This window comes from Stegodyphus dumicola, chromosome 8, assembly GCF_044657685.1.
Source record: "Stegodyphus dumicola isolate Sdum_Otavi_A_Nest chromosome 8, ASM4465768v1".
NCBI classification, from domain to species: Eukaryota; Metazoa; Arthropoda; class Arachnida; order Araneae; family Eresidae; genus Stegodyphus; species Stegodyphus dumicola.
Window position 1 is genome coordinate 107,827,197 of NC_140775.1, and position 17,156 is coordinate 107,844,352.

The 17,156-nt window shown below is 31.3% G+C and overlaps 1 protein-coding gene across 1 annotated transcript in view; it reads right to left on the reverse strand.

Annotated features, from left to right (window-relative positions):
* Window positions 1–17,156, reverse strand: part of Cog3 (conserved oligomeric Golgi complex subunit 3) — a 103,843-nt gene that overhangs the window by 23,834 nt on the left and 62,853 nt on the right. Inside the window, exon 11 of the mRNA XM_085823012.1 lies at window positions 12,662–12,822. Coding sequence (XP_085679138.1) covers window positions 12,662–12,822 — 161 coding nt within the window. The remainder of the gene's footprint in view (window positions 1–12,661; window positions 12,823–17,156) is intronic.

Consider the following 17,156-nt stretch of genomic DNA (forward strand, 5'->3'; position numbering starts at 1 on the left):
TCTTCAAACGAATACTAATGCATGTTTAAACATTTTTTTTTCCTGATTATTCTGCCCAACACTCCTGAAAAATTGTCAATTGTTGGTGACTAACTTTCACCAACTTATGACTTAAGGGACAACAGCCATTTTGAAAAATGGCAGCATACTAAGAATTAAATAAAGCAGCAACCAATTAACAAAATTAAAAACACATAAAAAAACCTTAATAAAACACTTTCCCCCTTGTTCTCTCTATGCATACAGTGCTTCAAAAAATATCAGAAAATTGGAGAAACGTGCATATCTCGATATAAGCAATGATATGTTTTCACTTAGGAAATCACTAGAAAATTGCACAAACTGTAGTATCAGCATATATATTTGATCATTTATTAACTACAACTTCACAGAATGTGAATTTTTGCATTCTCCACTGTCAGGCAAAATGCCCCATTTCTGAAGAAATGTAATTTTTTTTTTTCATCATAAATGCTTGCTATATAAATAAATACCTTTTCATGACATTATGGGTTGCCAATCTTGGCAACTTTGATCTTGACGACTTCATGGAAAGCCCATGACGTGAAGACTTTTTACTTTTTTAACATAATTCCTTTACTAATTCAGAAGTCAAACAACAAAAATCAGCGTTAATTTACAAAATTTTCACAGGACAAGTTTCGATGGTTTTACCGAACCATCATCTTCAGCTGCAAAACCGCAAATGAACAAGATAGGAAATAATGTTTAGATAAGATAAGAAAGCCTGGACAAGAATAAGCAAGTGGCGCCATCTGTTGGCGAAACCAGAACTAAAACATAATTTCTCTAAAAGCCGAAGGCAAATTTGGATTGGAATTAGGATCGTTAACTAGAACATAAAGATTTTTATGAATGTGAAATGCCTCTAGAAAATCCAGTTCTCCAATGGAAGATGTTTTTTGAATAATTTTGGCAGCAGAAAAATTGAAAGTGTGATTTTCGGACCAACAATGTTGAGCAACAGAAGACTTCTGTGTTTCCTTTTTTCTAACATATGCCTCATGTTCTTTGACGCGAAATTTTAAGGCTCTCTTAGAAGTTGCACATATTTTGCAGAAATTTAACTTTCGGGTTGTTTACTCTCCCATCAATAAAATTCCAACTTCTATACTCAAGGACCCCATTCCGGATACGAATTCCTGGGGTATTTATAGGATTCCTTGCCAGTGCGGTTTAATTTACATTGGCCAAACTAAGAGAGCCTTAAAATTTCGCGTCAAAGAACATGAGGCATATGTTAGAAAAAAGGAAACACAGAAGTCTTCTGTTGCTCAACATTGTTGGTCCGAAAATCACACTTTCAATTTTTCTGCTGCCAAAATTATTCAAAAAACATCTTCCATTGGAGAACTGGATTTTCTAGAGGCATTTCACATTCATAAAAATCCTTCTGTTCTAGTTAACGATCCTAATTCCAATCCAAATTTGCCTTCGGCTTTTAGAGAAATTATGTTTTAGTTCTGGTTTCGCCAACAGATGGCGCCACTTGCTTATTCTTGTCCAGGCTTTCTTATCTTATCTAAACATTATTTCCTATCTTGTTCATTTGCGGTTTTGCAGCTGAAGATGATGGTTCGGTAAAACCATCGAAACTAGTCCTGTGAAAATTTTGTAAATTAACGCTGATTTTTGTTGTTTGACTTCTGAATTAGTATTTATTCGGCGTGTTATTGTGTCTTAATAATTCCTTTACTTTGTTTTTCAACTCTTTCTGTAATTTTAAAGTACAAAATTTAAAAACTAAAATTCAACTTTATAGATATATTACTCATATCTACAAAACAATTATTAAAAGCTATTTGATCCCTTTTCAGACAACTTCTTGAGTTTTTTAAGGATTAATTGATTTTAAAATTTAATTAAAGTTTTACACTAAATAATATTATTTATTCCCTTTTTGCTTCACAAGAGTAAGGTGTTTCTTTTGGTTTCAAAATTGCATATTACGTACAAGATTTTAGCCTTTTGAGTGATCACTTTCTAGCCAAGGTTTTTTAGTTTAGCCAATGAAGCCAAGATGGCAAACCTGAACGTACCTTTCTGTTTCGACTCTCATGTTTAGACTGGAGTCTAATGAGAGTGATGGAAGTTCTTAATTACTTTTTGTGTGTTCTAAAAAGGTTTTTTCAACTACATCTTAATTCATTGGATAATCTGTTTAAAGGTAAACATTTTGAAAAATTTTTTCACTGAAATATTTTGTTTTTTCACTTTCGTTTTCAATTCTTTTAAATGGATGGAATTCTCTTTATTTAAGATTATTCTAATTTTTCTAGTTAGAATTTACTTTGTTTTTTCCTTGCTTTGGGGAAAGGCCAGAATTTTCAGGTGAACTATTATAATTATAATACATTGAAATGGTTCAACAAAAAAGCAAGGATTTTTGTAAAAGAGAGATTTCAATTAATTTCAAAGTTCCTCTCCCCAATGATGTGACAATGAGGTTGGTTGAATTCCTCTTCTGTTTCTGTTCATTTTTTTTTTTTTTAATTAAAAAAATTTTTGAAGTGGGGTTTTGCTTGTTTTAAAGGTTTAGGTTTATTCTGAGAAAGATTTATCCTCAGATTTTATAGTATTATTTTCAGAACTAGCAATTAAATTGCTCGCAGGTGCAGAAATTACTTAATTTTTCTCATACGTGTTTTTGACAGCGGAAGTAATAACTTCATCTCCCTTTACTTAAGGTATTTTATAACTTTCAATAGATCCTTTTATTCCTTTTATCTTAAATTTAGAAGCATTTACTTCTTACTTAAAAAATGTAAGAAGTGGGCTCCATTTAAAAAGAATTATGTTAAAAAAGTAAATGTAAGAAGTGGGCCAAGGAATCTGGATAAACATTTCTCTAAAGATAACCAGCATACACATACATATTTCAGATTTTTTTCTTTTTATGCAGCTCTCAGAAAATTTTTTCTTCTTTTTAGAAACATTTTTAAGATAATAATAAATATCAAAATGTGTTCATTCACACTTATTGGCAAAGAAGCTGATCCGTTTCAAATGCTAAATTTGAGAAGTGGCAGGTGCACCTCATAATTTGTAAATCTGATTTTTTTCTTTTAACATGCCTGCAACTTTAGTCTTCAAACTTACCATTCTTCATGCATTGTCGGCACTAAGTGCTAAGCAGTTATACTGAAGAACAGCACTTTCTTTTAAAGTTTTAATAATTAGCTATGCTACGTATTAAAACCCAGTGGGGACAGAAAGTAAACTACACTTAATTTCTGAAGACTCGGAATTGGGGGAAAAAAAAGGTTGGATACAGTTTTGCATTGGTATTATTGCTTCCATCCATAGACAGGCAGAATATAACTCTTTAAATGCAATCAATTAATTTAATTTTTCATACCCAGTTTCTTCTACAATTGCAGCTGTTTCTGTCCTTGCACATGAGTATTTCTTAGCAATTTCACTGCCGGGAAACATTTTTCTAAATAAAACTGTAGCATGATTTGATGCATTCAATGGCAGATTGTGCTCCAGAAAAAGGCAGAGAATGGGCATTCTGCATTAAGGACTTTTCGGTCCTTTGTTTCCATAGAAAATTTAATTTTTTTTCCAGTGCAACTCATATTATCCTTGTATACGCAAATGCTTAAAAGCATCGTCTATTTCACTGTGCAAAATTGAAATATTGTGGTGAGAAAGGGTGCACATTGCAATATTGCATTTCCTTGACAAAATAATAGAAGGAAAGTCCTCTGTACATGATTTTCGAAAAGTACACCAGTATTTTATATTTTTCGGAGATATATCTAAGATAAAAGATCACAATTTCTTAAACTGTTTTCTGGGAAGCATGTAAAACTTAGCTCCTCACTGGCGAGACAAACGAAATAACAACCTAGATCTTGCTTTGTGCTCATTGGCTAATATTTGCCAGATGACCTGCAGTGGCGCTTGATTCTCATTGCAGAACTGAAACATGAAGTTTTCAGATATGTGTTTCGGACTCTCATACACAAAGCCAAAAGAAACTGTTTCTTACTGATGAAATGAATTCGGTTTTCTTTTATATGTTATCTAGAAACAAGCGCTTTCAGACACCAAATATCCCCTTTTTCAGGGCAAATAATGAAGAATTAAGCCAAGCTACATAAAAATCGTGGGAAATTTTAAGAATAGGAGAAAGTGATGAGAAACATGGTGCACTTTGGGTTAACAAGAGTATGGTAAAAAATCGGGAGTTTCCTGCCTAATTTGAGAGAGTTGGCAACTCTGTATATGTATCTAGAGAATAAACAAGTGCTAAACCAAGCTACATAAAAATCGTAAGAAATTTTAAGAATAAGAGAAAGTCGGGGGAAATCGGGTTGGCGGCAGTATGGTCAGAAGTCGGAAGTTTCCCGCCTCAATCGGGAGAGTTGGCAACTTGGAATATGGAATTTAATCCGGCTCGACTGTTTCTTCTTCAAAATAGATGGACACTCTAAGTATCAAGTATCTACACTACATAACATTGCTGCGCTTCTACATCTCAGTGGTCTTATATCAGTGTCTCCAAAAATTATGCTATTATTACATACATTACAATTGTGCTATTATTACATTAGGATTAAATTAAACTAACTTTATCTAAGGAGATAATGTACTCAATAATCCATTAGTAAATAAATTATATATATATATATATTATTATAAAGTATTTGTTACTCATGATACCCAGTGGATTGTAGGCAAACATATAATTTTGTTTTCCTTTTTTCCTTTCTTCAATCGGGCAAACAACACAAAGGAGGAAATCGCTTAAACAAAAAGATGCTTTCAAGTAGAATTTTCTGAAGAAAACAGGTCACATTCTTATTGTAGATATAACTTAACATGCCAAAAACATATTTATGCAGCCAATCTGTTTACCAAAGTTCATATAACTGGATGAAGTGAAGAAGTGAATGGTGAAATTGTGCATGATTTATGCCTCGAAGGTAAACACTTTTTAAAAAAAATATTAGTAATTGAATTCCAAAGAGCATGATAATCTTTTATGTTGACAGTACACTTGTGGATTAATTACAGACTTCAACTAACTGTGCTTCAAAATGTTATGCGTGTTCAAAATTCAAAATGTTGATGAGGAAAAATTTAACAGAAATTTCTTTTCATAAGCAAAAATATTTAAAAAAAAAATAGGTAAAAAAATTACATTTAGTACTGTTTGAATTGATAATAACTGATTTGTTATTCAGACTGGCTGTCCAGGACTAGTGTCAGAGCTGGTGCGGCAGAATATAGGGAAGGGAAATATTTTGAATTTCGAGAAGCATTGAGCAACAAAATTAAGGGATGGGAAAACCTTTAGATTTAGGGAAGACACTGGGCTGCAAAATTTTTAGAATTTAGGGTGGCACTCAATTGCAGAATTTGTACCAGGCTGCAAAATATCTAGTGCTGCATTGTATAAGCCTTAAAATCTTTTCCGGCACGCTACCTCTTAAAGTTGGAATTTAAAAAAAAAAAAAAAAAAAAAGTACACAGTCTAATCAGGCCTAGAGAAGTATACAGGTAAAATTTTGTAATGATAGCACTTACCGTTTTAATTCTGTGGGTGTGCCCGGAGTGGGCTCACTGAATGAATAGAGCTTCGAAAAGAGTGCTGAAGTGCTGGGAAGCGCATAATAGAGTAAAAGATTTTGCCTATGATTAAAAAACACTAGATTCTGAATACCATAGCAGATTTAGCATAACACAGGGTGTGTGCCATGGGGAGGCCTGCTACTCTATCCCCCTCCAAAAAAGCTCTTCTTGGTAATATGATGATTACATACGTGTAAGTGAAAAAAAAGTAAATCAGATACATGTTATTTACATTTCCTATTTACACTTTCTACTATTTTGTTTCATGATGTGGTACATCTATTTTGTTTCATGGTTTTGAAGAAAGTGACACTAACTTTGAAAAAGCACAACCCAACATTGCATGTTTTGCACATGTACCAGGATCCGTATCAGATTCATTATCTGAAGGCAATTCATGTAGCACTTGCAGTCCTTCAGAAATGGTCAGCCCTCTCTGATTCATTGCAAAATAATTAAAAATCAGAAAAAAATGAACTAATAGTATAGCTACAATTAGAAAATTTAAACTATAAAATGAAATTAAAATAAAAGTCTACAACTCAAAATTTCAAAACTATCAAAATGTAGCACTTACAAAACTTTTTTAACTCCTTCACAGCCAATCCGCCCGACACAGCTCTGCATTGAGACAACCAGAAAACGGCCGAGATTGCAATCTTGTTTTCTTCCCTCCCCCTAAGGTATGCAGTAACAGGTGCAATTTCCCCAATGCTTTGTATCCGTTTACTGCAGACAGCTTGTCCTAAGAGGTTTGTTATCTTAGGTAGCTTGTTGTTCTTTTTTAGTAGAGTGTGCTTTTAATCAAAATGCGCAAATATCGCAAAGTTTTAACTCAACAAGAAATTGCGGTTATTCTTTTTAATAATACATAGGCTGTTCACACATTTTTTAGATGATGTATATTGTATTCACAAAACTAAATTACATAAAATTCTTGTGTTTTAAATGTTCTATTTGACATCTCTTATTCTGAACTATCTTTCGACACCACAATTTCCAGGATAATAATACCTTTTGAAGTGGCAGAAGAGATATTCTATCCCATTCCTCCCGAACAGCTTTCCAGAGTCCTGTTAGAGTTTTGGGACAACGTTTGGATAATGCAGTTTTTAAAAGTCCGAAAGCACAAAAATCCATAGGTGACACATCGAGAGATTTAGTAGGGATATCAGTGAAGGGTATGGCCTTGATACCAATTTTTTGTTCCATTTCTTTTACGGAATTTACAGTGGATTTTGATGTGTGACTGCTAGCTTTGTCCTGATGGAGTCTCACAGATTGATAGCACTGTGGGTAAAGTGATGGCATTTCATTCAGAAAAATTGGTGATAAAATATGTTCCTGATAGTATTTGGAGTTAATCTTGACATTTTTTTGCACTCTCTTTATTTTGAACTTGCCATTATAAGGAAAACCAGCAACAATCATGAATCCCTTAGAAAAACTTTCTTTCGATTCTTTGAACCATGTACTTAAATTTTTTCCTCCCCTTTTATGATAATAAATGGCTCTTTTTTTGTTACAATCATTTAAATACACCAATGCTTCATCTACTGTGACAATTGTTTTCCATTTTTCTTTGGATAAGTGTTTCTCATATAGAATTCTGCAGCGTGTCCTGCGTTGAGCAATATGCTTTGGAAGAAGATGATGGACATTGCATTTTTTCGCTTTCTTAAGATTTAAATCTATGTTTATCATTTTCTTTACAGTGGACACCGAGCATTTTAATGATTCTGCAACTGTCCTTTGACTAGGGGGATTTTCTTTTAACAATAAACAACGAACCTTTGCAATAGTCGAAGATGTCCGTTTTTTCCTTGGATACTTGTTTGGAATTTTTGTCCCACTTGAGGCTCCAATTTGACGTTTGTTTCCTTTCTTGTTGATGATATTACCTATCGACACTTTAGATATCACAAAACCATGACTCTCACATCGTTTTTGGATAACGGAGTATGCATATTTCTCTTCGGGAAGAGCGTAAATGTAGCCTTCGAACCACTGCTTTGTTAAATTCACCATTTTGAATAAAAACAAAACTTTCAAGCCACATACAATAATTTTGACTTTTAAAAACATAGTACAATTGCAATTACTTTTTTTGCAGCAAACGATTTTTTATTACCACTTACCAAAATCGTCTTAAAAATGTGCGAACAGCCTCTGTACAGACGAGTCAGAGTTGGAATCAGAAGACGGCAATAGGAAAGAAAAAGAAAATGAAATAAATGATAATGAAGAAGAATCATTTATAGCAGAAGACGAAGATGAGCACAGAACAAATATGGAAGCAGAGGTTTCAGAAAATTGTAACGAAAATCCAGTAAAAACCTGGTCTACTAATGTTAATAATGATGCTGTAATTTTGTCCCCATTTAACAGCTTTACAGGACCAATTCATGATTTACCTGTTGGTGCGTCACCTTTACAATATGTAAAGTTGTTTCTTACGGATGAAATTTGCGAATTAATTCTCACAAATACAAATAAATATGCTGAATTCTGTGCAAGAAAGAGTGGCACTGTTGATTGTAAATAGGAAAAAATTTCATCCATAAAAGAAATATGGGCATTTATTACAGTCCTTCTCATAATGAGTATTGTCAAATTACCAAGAATAAGTGATTATTGGTCAAATAACACAATGCTTGGAAATGAAATGATGAAGAAAATGATGAGCAGAAAGAGATTTTTGGAAATCAAGCATTATTTTCATTTGTCTGATAGGGAAATTGAAGTTAAAAATAGCAAAGAGAACTTTACTTTTGCACAAAAATTAGAGAATATACGTGTGTATATACAGAGACACATATATGCATATACATACACACGTGTATACATTCATATATTTCTGATCCGGTTCCGATTACAGAACAGTATCCAAATTTTATTAAAGTTTATTTTATTAAAAAAAACAGTATTTTCAATTTCAAAAAAAATGAAAACGTTATTGCACCATCACGAAAACTTGTATAAATGTGGAATGAACAGCAATATGTATATAAACATAGATACATTTATGCAAGAGACACATTTATGTATGCATATATTTAGCTACAAATTTATATGAGCGATAATATACATATTTACCTATATCATATGAAGAAATAATGATAGGCATATATAACTAAGTTAATGAAAACACGGAAAAACAATGCCATTTATAAACACGCTTTGAAACTCATACAATAAATAAAATCATAAAAAGTCTATAAACTAAGGTTTATTCCCCCCAAAGATGGCTTCAAACAACAGATTAACAAATTAAAAGACCCTCATTATTTTTGGAAAAGGAAAAACCAAGTGAAATAAACTAAAATGAAAAAATAACGCATAACGCACCACATTAACTAAAAATAGCAACTTAACGTGAAAAGAAAGAAAGTACATGAAGTGAAATCTTAATCCTCTATTCAATAAAAGAAAAAAACAATAAATTCCTGTAAAAATGAAATTTTAAGAAAGAAAATTATTTATTTATATTATATTCATGACAGGGTGTTAAAGTTGCCTATTGTATATGGCAAAGTACAAGAGGATTGACGAAGGCATGGGAGTGATTTTCCCAATGAAAATTGGCTCGTATTTACATTGCACGTGATAATAATAAATATACGCATTTTGCTTAGCGGGATCCATTTTATATCCTTTGTAAAAAAGAAGGAATATGTCGGTACTTAACAGAATTATGACAAAATATCTACTCTTTTAACCAGAGCTATTTTATCATAAAATTTAAACAGCAATAGTGCTGTTTAAAAATTTAAGGATTATATTTATTTTTAATCAATTTATTCCTTCCTATAAAAATAAGGGAAGTAAATAAAATCTCAGTCGTGATCATAACAAAGCCAGAAAGGCTTGTTTGTCTGACCTTTAAAATAGGTTATAAAGAACGGGGTCAAAGACTAATAGAATCTTTGTTAGAAAGTACAAAGGATGTCATTCGAAATCTTCACATCTATTTTCTGTGTTAATGGACGGGGAAGGGAATTGCTGAGAAACCAGAAAGTATTTCGGGCGGTTCAGGTATTTTGAGGATACAGCTTAGCGAAGGGTCTGGATTTCAAAGAGTTAAACCAAATAGCTAACTTAACTAAATTATCCCTGACCTTCAGAAAATCACACCAACAACTTCTTAGTTGATAACCAAGCCTCCCCCCCCCCCCAAAAAAAAAAAAAAAAAAAAGAAAAACAGGAAATAAAACACAGCTGTGGACCCACCTTTCTATTGTAAACTGGCAGCGAAAAACTTCATAAAAAAAGTTATAATGTATAACAAAATTACAATGAAATAAGCAATATCCCTTAATACAAATATTAATTATCCTAATAAATAAATTAACCAACTTCCCTTTCCAAAATCTTAAGAACTCAGATGGTATAAAGGAGGTTAAGAACTTTGTTTTCTAAAAAAATCACTCAAACCTTTTCAATATCTTAAAAACAGTGAAATGAGCAATAAATAACATAAAAGAATACAAAAAATTCTGAAAAGCAAAGTATAATTAATGTTATTTTATCTTATATTTTCAAGAGAAAAAAAAATTACAATGAAATAAGCTATATCCCTTAATACAAATATTAATTATCCTAATAAAAAAAAATTAACCAACTTTCCGTTGAATTAAAAAAATCATGCAAAACTTTTCAATATCTTACAAACAGTGAAAAAAAGCAAAAAATAACATGAAAGAAACTCAAAAAACAAAAAATTCTGCACACAATTTTACTCTGCAGAACAACTTTATAAAACCATCAATAAAAATGTATTACACATATAAAAAATGACAATGAAATATGAAAAACAGTGACATAAGAAATGTGATGAAAAATGGTTGCCAAACCTATATTTCTAAAAGAATGAAACTATTCAAAATGACGCGATTTCATCAAAAATCTATCAACAACAATAAGAAAGGAAAATTGTTGCCAAAATCACATTTTTAAAGATGGGATATGTGAGAAGTGTACGTAGAAGCTTCATTTAAAAATTTTTTAAAAAATACAAAATATTATCATTTTTCCAAAATTCTTTTTGTAAAAGCAGTCACAAGGATGAAAGTTTAACGTGTCCAAAAATCAAAGAAAAATAAACTGTACGTTTTTAAGCATTAACATTTTTAGAAAAAATCCCATTGACAAGGTCTTAAGCTCACTTTGTTAAACAAATTCGTATTTAATCGATTCATTGAAACACAAAATTTATTTTAAGTTCGTAAAATAGCTAAGTGCCTACATTTCATGATGATGTGAAAATGGAGTGCGTAGAGTAAAATCTCGCTTTCCTATAGCCCATTATGTCTCAAAATGACGCGATTTCGTCACAAAACATAAAAAAAAAAATAAAAAAAAAAAAAGAATTTTAATTTCGAAAAAATCGCGTCGAGGTGCACTGCCTCTTGTTTAGATGCACCTATGTACCAAATTTCGTAGCCGTGGATCTATTAGCTTACGCGCAGCGCAGACGAAAGACACACACACTACAGACTCTTTATTTTATTATATGTAGAGATGAGCCCACTGAAAGAGTTGCAGTGAAACAAAAATACAGTTGTTGGTCTGGTCCTAGTGTCTCAGTTATCCTACTCTGGGCACACCATTCAATTTGAGGCAAGATTTCAAGGTAAAAATTTAAAACTAATATATAATAAGGAGATTAGCATATAGCCATGAAAATAAAACAGAAATTTCTTTTCAAACAATTCCTTTTATATACTATGGACTGGTTTGTGTTATGCTGCTATCTACTATAAATAAAGAATGTTCAGAGTAACCTATACTAACCTATAAATCCTTTTTCATTCAATTTTTCTCTGTGTACAGAGGGAAATTTTTTGCATACCGTACTGCAAAGGGTTAAGTGTATGTGGGAGAGAGGTGTAAGTATAATAAATAACTAAACTAATATAATTTAATCTTAGCTTCATCAGCCTGCAATAGAAGAAAGACAAAATTTAGTGAACAACATGCCTTTAGTCATCAATCTCATAGTCATATCATCATAAATCTTAGCTAGGGTCCACTAACTGTTGGCAGTGTATAGTGGACTGTCATCATGTATAGTGGACTATGTTACATAGTGTCCACTATGGCAGTGTATAGTGGACAGTGGATGACAGTCCACTATATACTGTCTTCAAATAGAGTTGCATATTACACTTATGTATTATGCACTAAATAAAAATTAAATCACACAAATTTATAATGAAAATATTTGCATGAGAATTCTGTAATTCAGTTTCTGCTGGAGGCGAACTTATACATGAAGAAATATGTATACTAGTGTTTGTATAAACATTTACAAAACAAAACAGAGAAAAAGTTAAATGGAAAAATATACACTGAGCAAAATGTACCATATTTTATAGAAATGTTTTTATAAAAGACAGTTATCATATACATGCATACACATAATAACACTGTTATAAAAATTGATAAAAAAAATTTCAGTATTTTTTGAGGAATACTTTTAAGTAAAAAATTGTATGCCCAACAAACTCGGATAAAATTAACAAAGTGAAAATAAAATCGTAATTTTCTTGTGCATTGTAAGTTTACTATAAAATTATCAGAGATGAAAAATTCACGAAAAACATTTTTATTGAAATTGTTTCTGCACTGCAAAACAGGAAAGTATCAAAAATGAGAAAACTTCAAAATATTTTTGAATAATAGTTTTAACATTAAATAAAAAAAAAAAAAAAAAAAAAGTGAAGAGTACAGTAAATGATAGTAATCAGTACTTCTGAAGTTAATCTTTTTATACTTTAACCTGCAATCTTACTTTAATTTATAAAACTTTTAATTTGTATGCACAATCTGTAACAAAATAGTTATATAATAAAAAAAAGAGACCTCTGCAATTTAAATATAAAAAGGAATATGTATCAGATCACATTTTAAAAATTAACAGGTCATAGTTGCTTTCTTATGAGTAGACTATGAAGCTAGAAGTTCTAGTTAAAAATTAAAAGGATGTATACGGTCTTGAGCAGAAATTCTATTTACAAAGTGCATTCCAATATATAACCAAAAAACATTTTCTTACCTCCATCATCTCTAATTTATCTGGGTAAGCAAGATCCCCAGGACTTGGATTATAATTTAGAATATCAGTTTTCATATAAATATGGGTTCTATAAACCAAACGTTCTTGGACATCTTCTAACATTTGCTGAATAACAGCTTTGACTGCTTCTAGTTCATGAGCTGAAATAAAAATTATGTTAAATAACATTAACACCATCAATTATATTTAGCTAATCAACTATTCATTTTATTGCAAATTTGATGATATAAATTTGAAAAGAATTTCATCTTGATAAGCACTGATTTCCCTTTCATAAATCATAAAAACCTAAATAAATATCACTGGCAATTAACATTTTATCACAAGGTTCAATTAAATTAATTAGATGAAAAGGAAGAAAAAGGCTGCATAGAAAAATTTTTAAAATTTATATAAATATTTATTAAATTTTTATAAAATAAATGTTTCATATAATCATGAATTTAGATTCTGTTTAGGAAAATAAACGATTAAACTGGTTTTACACATTTCTCCGCTGACCAAGACAGCCGGCAAAAATCTTGCCAAGCTTGCGCTCGTCATTCTAGCAAAAATTTGAAGGTACAGATAATTTGGTCTTTATTAGATAAAGTTATAGATATAAACCCAACAAAATCTTTAAAAAAATTATGAGTTTAAACTTGCACCAATTATTGCCATAGATGATTGAAAGCAACCATTTTTTGAATAAAGGTCTATAGCATACTCATTAATTAATGCACATTTTTTATGCCAGTATACCTTACCTTTGAAATAAATTTACTGTATACTGTTCTGTAAACTGCAGATCTTCCAACTCTGATCATTTATTTAAAATGCGAGAGAGGAAAACTGAGAAATAACAATTAATCTTTAGCCTTCTTTACAAAAATTAAACAAGGAATACTCAGTTTAGTAAACAAATTTCTTCATAAAAAAATTAGTGAATTAAGGTTACATAAAACGAAGCTTAAGATCTCATGAGTGTGTTATGATATTAAACTATCCATTACTAGTGCTAAATCAAATGTTTGCAACAGAATTGGCATACCAAAACTGACCAATGTGAAAGTATTTAAATAGATTAAATCTTGAAAAATACAGCATTTCATTTAAGATACCTCTAACATTAGCTTATTTTTATTTAACAAACAATACAAGTAATTATTATATAAATACTACTTTTAAAAGATTTTATCACTCTGAAAAAAGTACTACTTGATTTACACACTCAGTGGATTTTAGCCTTGTCTCTAACTGCAACTTCATAATTTGTGATATTTATTTTGTATAAATGAGAATTTCAGCATTATTTTTCAATTTTCCTTCAGCTTTTTTTAAATATTCCTGCAAAAAAATTCACATAAGGGAAAAACTAGTAAAGACTAGAAATGATATAAAATCTAGATAAAATATTGCATATACTTCACAACAATTATATTTAGTATTATGTACTTGTAACAATGGAAATAATTTAATAATTTTGGAAAAAAACAAAAATAATTACATTTCTAAAAAATAAATTTTTGCCATGGAAGGTGAAAACGACAAATTTACTTTTAAAATGATTACACAGAGTTTGAAAACATTCCTTTAAATTGAAATTACTCTTCCAATATTATTTTAAGAACAAAACAGAAATATTACCATGCATAATTATTATTAAACACAATCAAATATTTAACATAAAACAAACCCCCTAAAATTTCAAGTAGTTAACATTAAATTCCAAGCATAATTTTTTAAAACACTTATACAATATGGAGGTGGAAAAAATTAAAGAAACAATTAACAATAAAATATACAGGTGGAAAAAATTAAAAAAACAATTAAAAAGTGCTTATGTTCATTTTATTCAGAGAAGTCTAATAAAGGTGGTTTGATGACAAGTAGCTCGAAGTCAGTGTTGGGATTCATCTTCACTACATTTAAAATATGCAAAATGTTCGTGCCCATTCTTTTGGCATACATGGAAAGGAGTGCAAGCATGTGCTTCAAATTCTAATTTCAAAGACTGTATGAATAGTTGGGTAAACTTTTCATGTGTGAAAGGTGGAATACATCGTTGAGAAGGCATCTGATCATTTGCAAAGAGCAATGTGTGATTGGGAGGATACATCTTGACACAGGTCTATATGAACTTATAAATAGCCAAAAGTGTTATGTCAAGATTATGAAACAGTTGAAGATATTACTCATATAGGCAGACAAACAGGTCAAGGTTAAAAAAGGTGCCACAACAGGATTGGCCATTTAGAACTATTATTTGGCAAGAATTTATAAAAGAAATAGACAAATGGCATCAGTCCAGATAGCAAGAGAGTTTGCAGCAGTTATAAAAACTTGACTATTCAAATAAATCAGGATTGACAAATTGCATAAAAAAGGAAACTGTATGCAAAAAAATTCATGATCTATGTTCCACTACCCTGGGCTGCAAAATGTGCCCGATTGCAGTAGTTCAGATATTTGTAACTGCAGTATCAAAGACTGAATCCATATTCTATTTGCAGATGATTCTCATTTTTGTTTGGAGTGTGATTCCAAATGCATTACAATCTGGAGGGAATAAAATACATGCAATAAACCTAAAATCAAAAACTAAGGTGGTGAAATCATGCTACAGGTAGGCATTATTCTGAATGGGCACACTAGCTTACATATTTTTACCAGTGCAACTAAGAATGCTGAAATATACAAAGATGAAATTCCTGATCTTTATGTCAAGTTGTTTAACAGTACAATTGGTGATAACTTCCTCCTAATGGATGATAATGCTTGTGCTCATCTTGTTGCACTACTTAATTATCTCAAGAGTGAAGGAATTTACATATTCTAAAGATTAAAATCTGATAGCACATGTATGGGATGCAACAGATTGCCAATTTGCATCATTGCATATTCATTTTTCAAAATTTTCAAAGGGCAACACCAATTTTTTTCCCACCCAAATTTATCAGTGGATTGAAAACCATAAATGGCATTAAAACAACACATGTACGATGAAAATTGCTGCCATAAAACATTTGCGAAGAACATTGTAAAGGTGGTGGTGGTAGTGGATTTTTTGGCACAAAACCTCAATGGTTATATGCGCCTGAACACGTCAAAAAAATTTTTTAGCACCAAATAGACATATAAATAAACAGATGACATAAAAACCACAAGAATAGCTTAAAATACAATGATGAGGTTATCTACAATGCTAATGAATACAATGATATAATGTTTGAAATAAACTACTCCACACATCACATAATTATTTCAATTACAAAACAAGACTAAAATCATCAAACATGAGATATATTAAAAAACTACTTATTAAAATAATAAGGTAACACAACAAAATCAAATTATATTAAATAAAATATACCTGTCTCTTTCAGGTACTGAAACAAATTGGGATTGACCTCTTTTCCAATGATATAGTCAAGAGGCAAGTCACATTTCTTAAAATGTTTCAAACGAAGATTTTTAAAATTTGGACTCTCTAATAAGAAATGATAAACTGACATTACAGCAAAACAGTTTGGGCACACCGGTTCACTCTTTTAACAGATAACTATGGGTAATATGTGAGTGACCGATTCTCAGATGAGTCAGCAAAACTTCCTCCTTCTTCAATTTTAAGCATTCCTAGCATTCAATTTTTGGTTTGATATTTTTCAGCTTATTTTCTAGCTGAGTATCCCAGACTTCCTGCCATTTAAACAACAATTTGTCCTTGATAACTTTACGGATGTCATTAAAGGGGACGAGGCGATGTGCAAGATGAACTGCAGATTTGGCTATGATGTCTGCTAGCTTGTTCCCTTTAATACCCACATGTCCTGGAACCCAACAGTAAAGAATATCATACTCACGGCTTCTTAATTTGAAGTTAAGGCTTAAAATATCCACAACATTGGGATTCTGAGCATTATAACTTGAATCTAAGGATTTCAAAGCACTAAACGAGTCTGTATATATAATAAACTGTCTTCGATGTTGCTTAGAAGTAAACGAAAGAACATAATATATAGCAGAGGTGAAGACCGAGCAGGCATCATGCAGTCTTTTACCATCAATGTGGTCTTCAATAATAAAGGATGCACCAACATGTTCTGCTGCTTTTGATCCATCTGTGTATACAGGGACGTAAATATTGTATTTGCGCCTGTGGTCAGAAAAATGTTGTCTGTACACAAACTTGTTAGTATCTCTCTTGCCAAAATGCTGGAAAACGTCTAAGAGACAAATCCGAGCATCCTTCCAAGGTGAGATTTCGAAATGCTTTACTGCCTGGGTAGAGAGATCTGTCATGTGGTATTTCTCAATTAGAGAGTTAACCCTAAGTAAGAAATAAGGCATATGGGATGGTCTAGCCTCAAACAAGAGTTTGTAACTGTCATCGATGGAAGAAATATGGTTTGGATGGTCAGCAAGTGACATAACATTGAAATAGTAGCAGAGAGACAACTGCTCACGTCTTAAGCGAAGCGATGGCTAGTGGCAG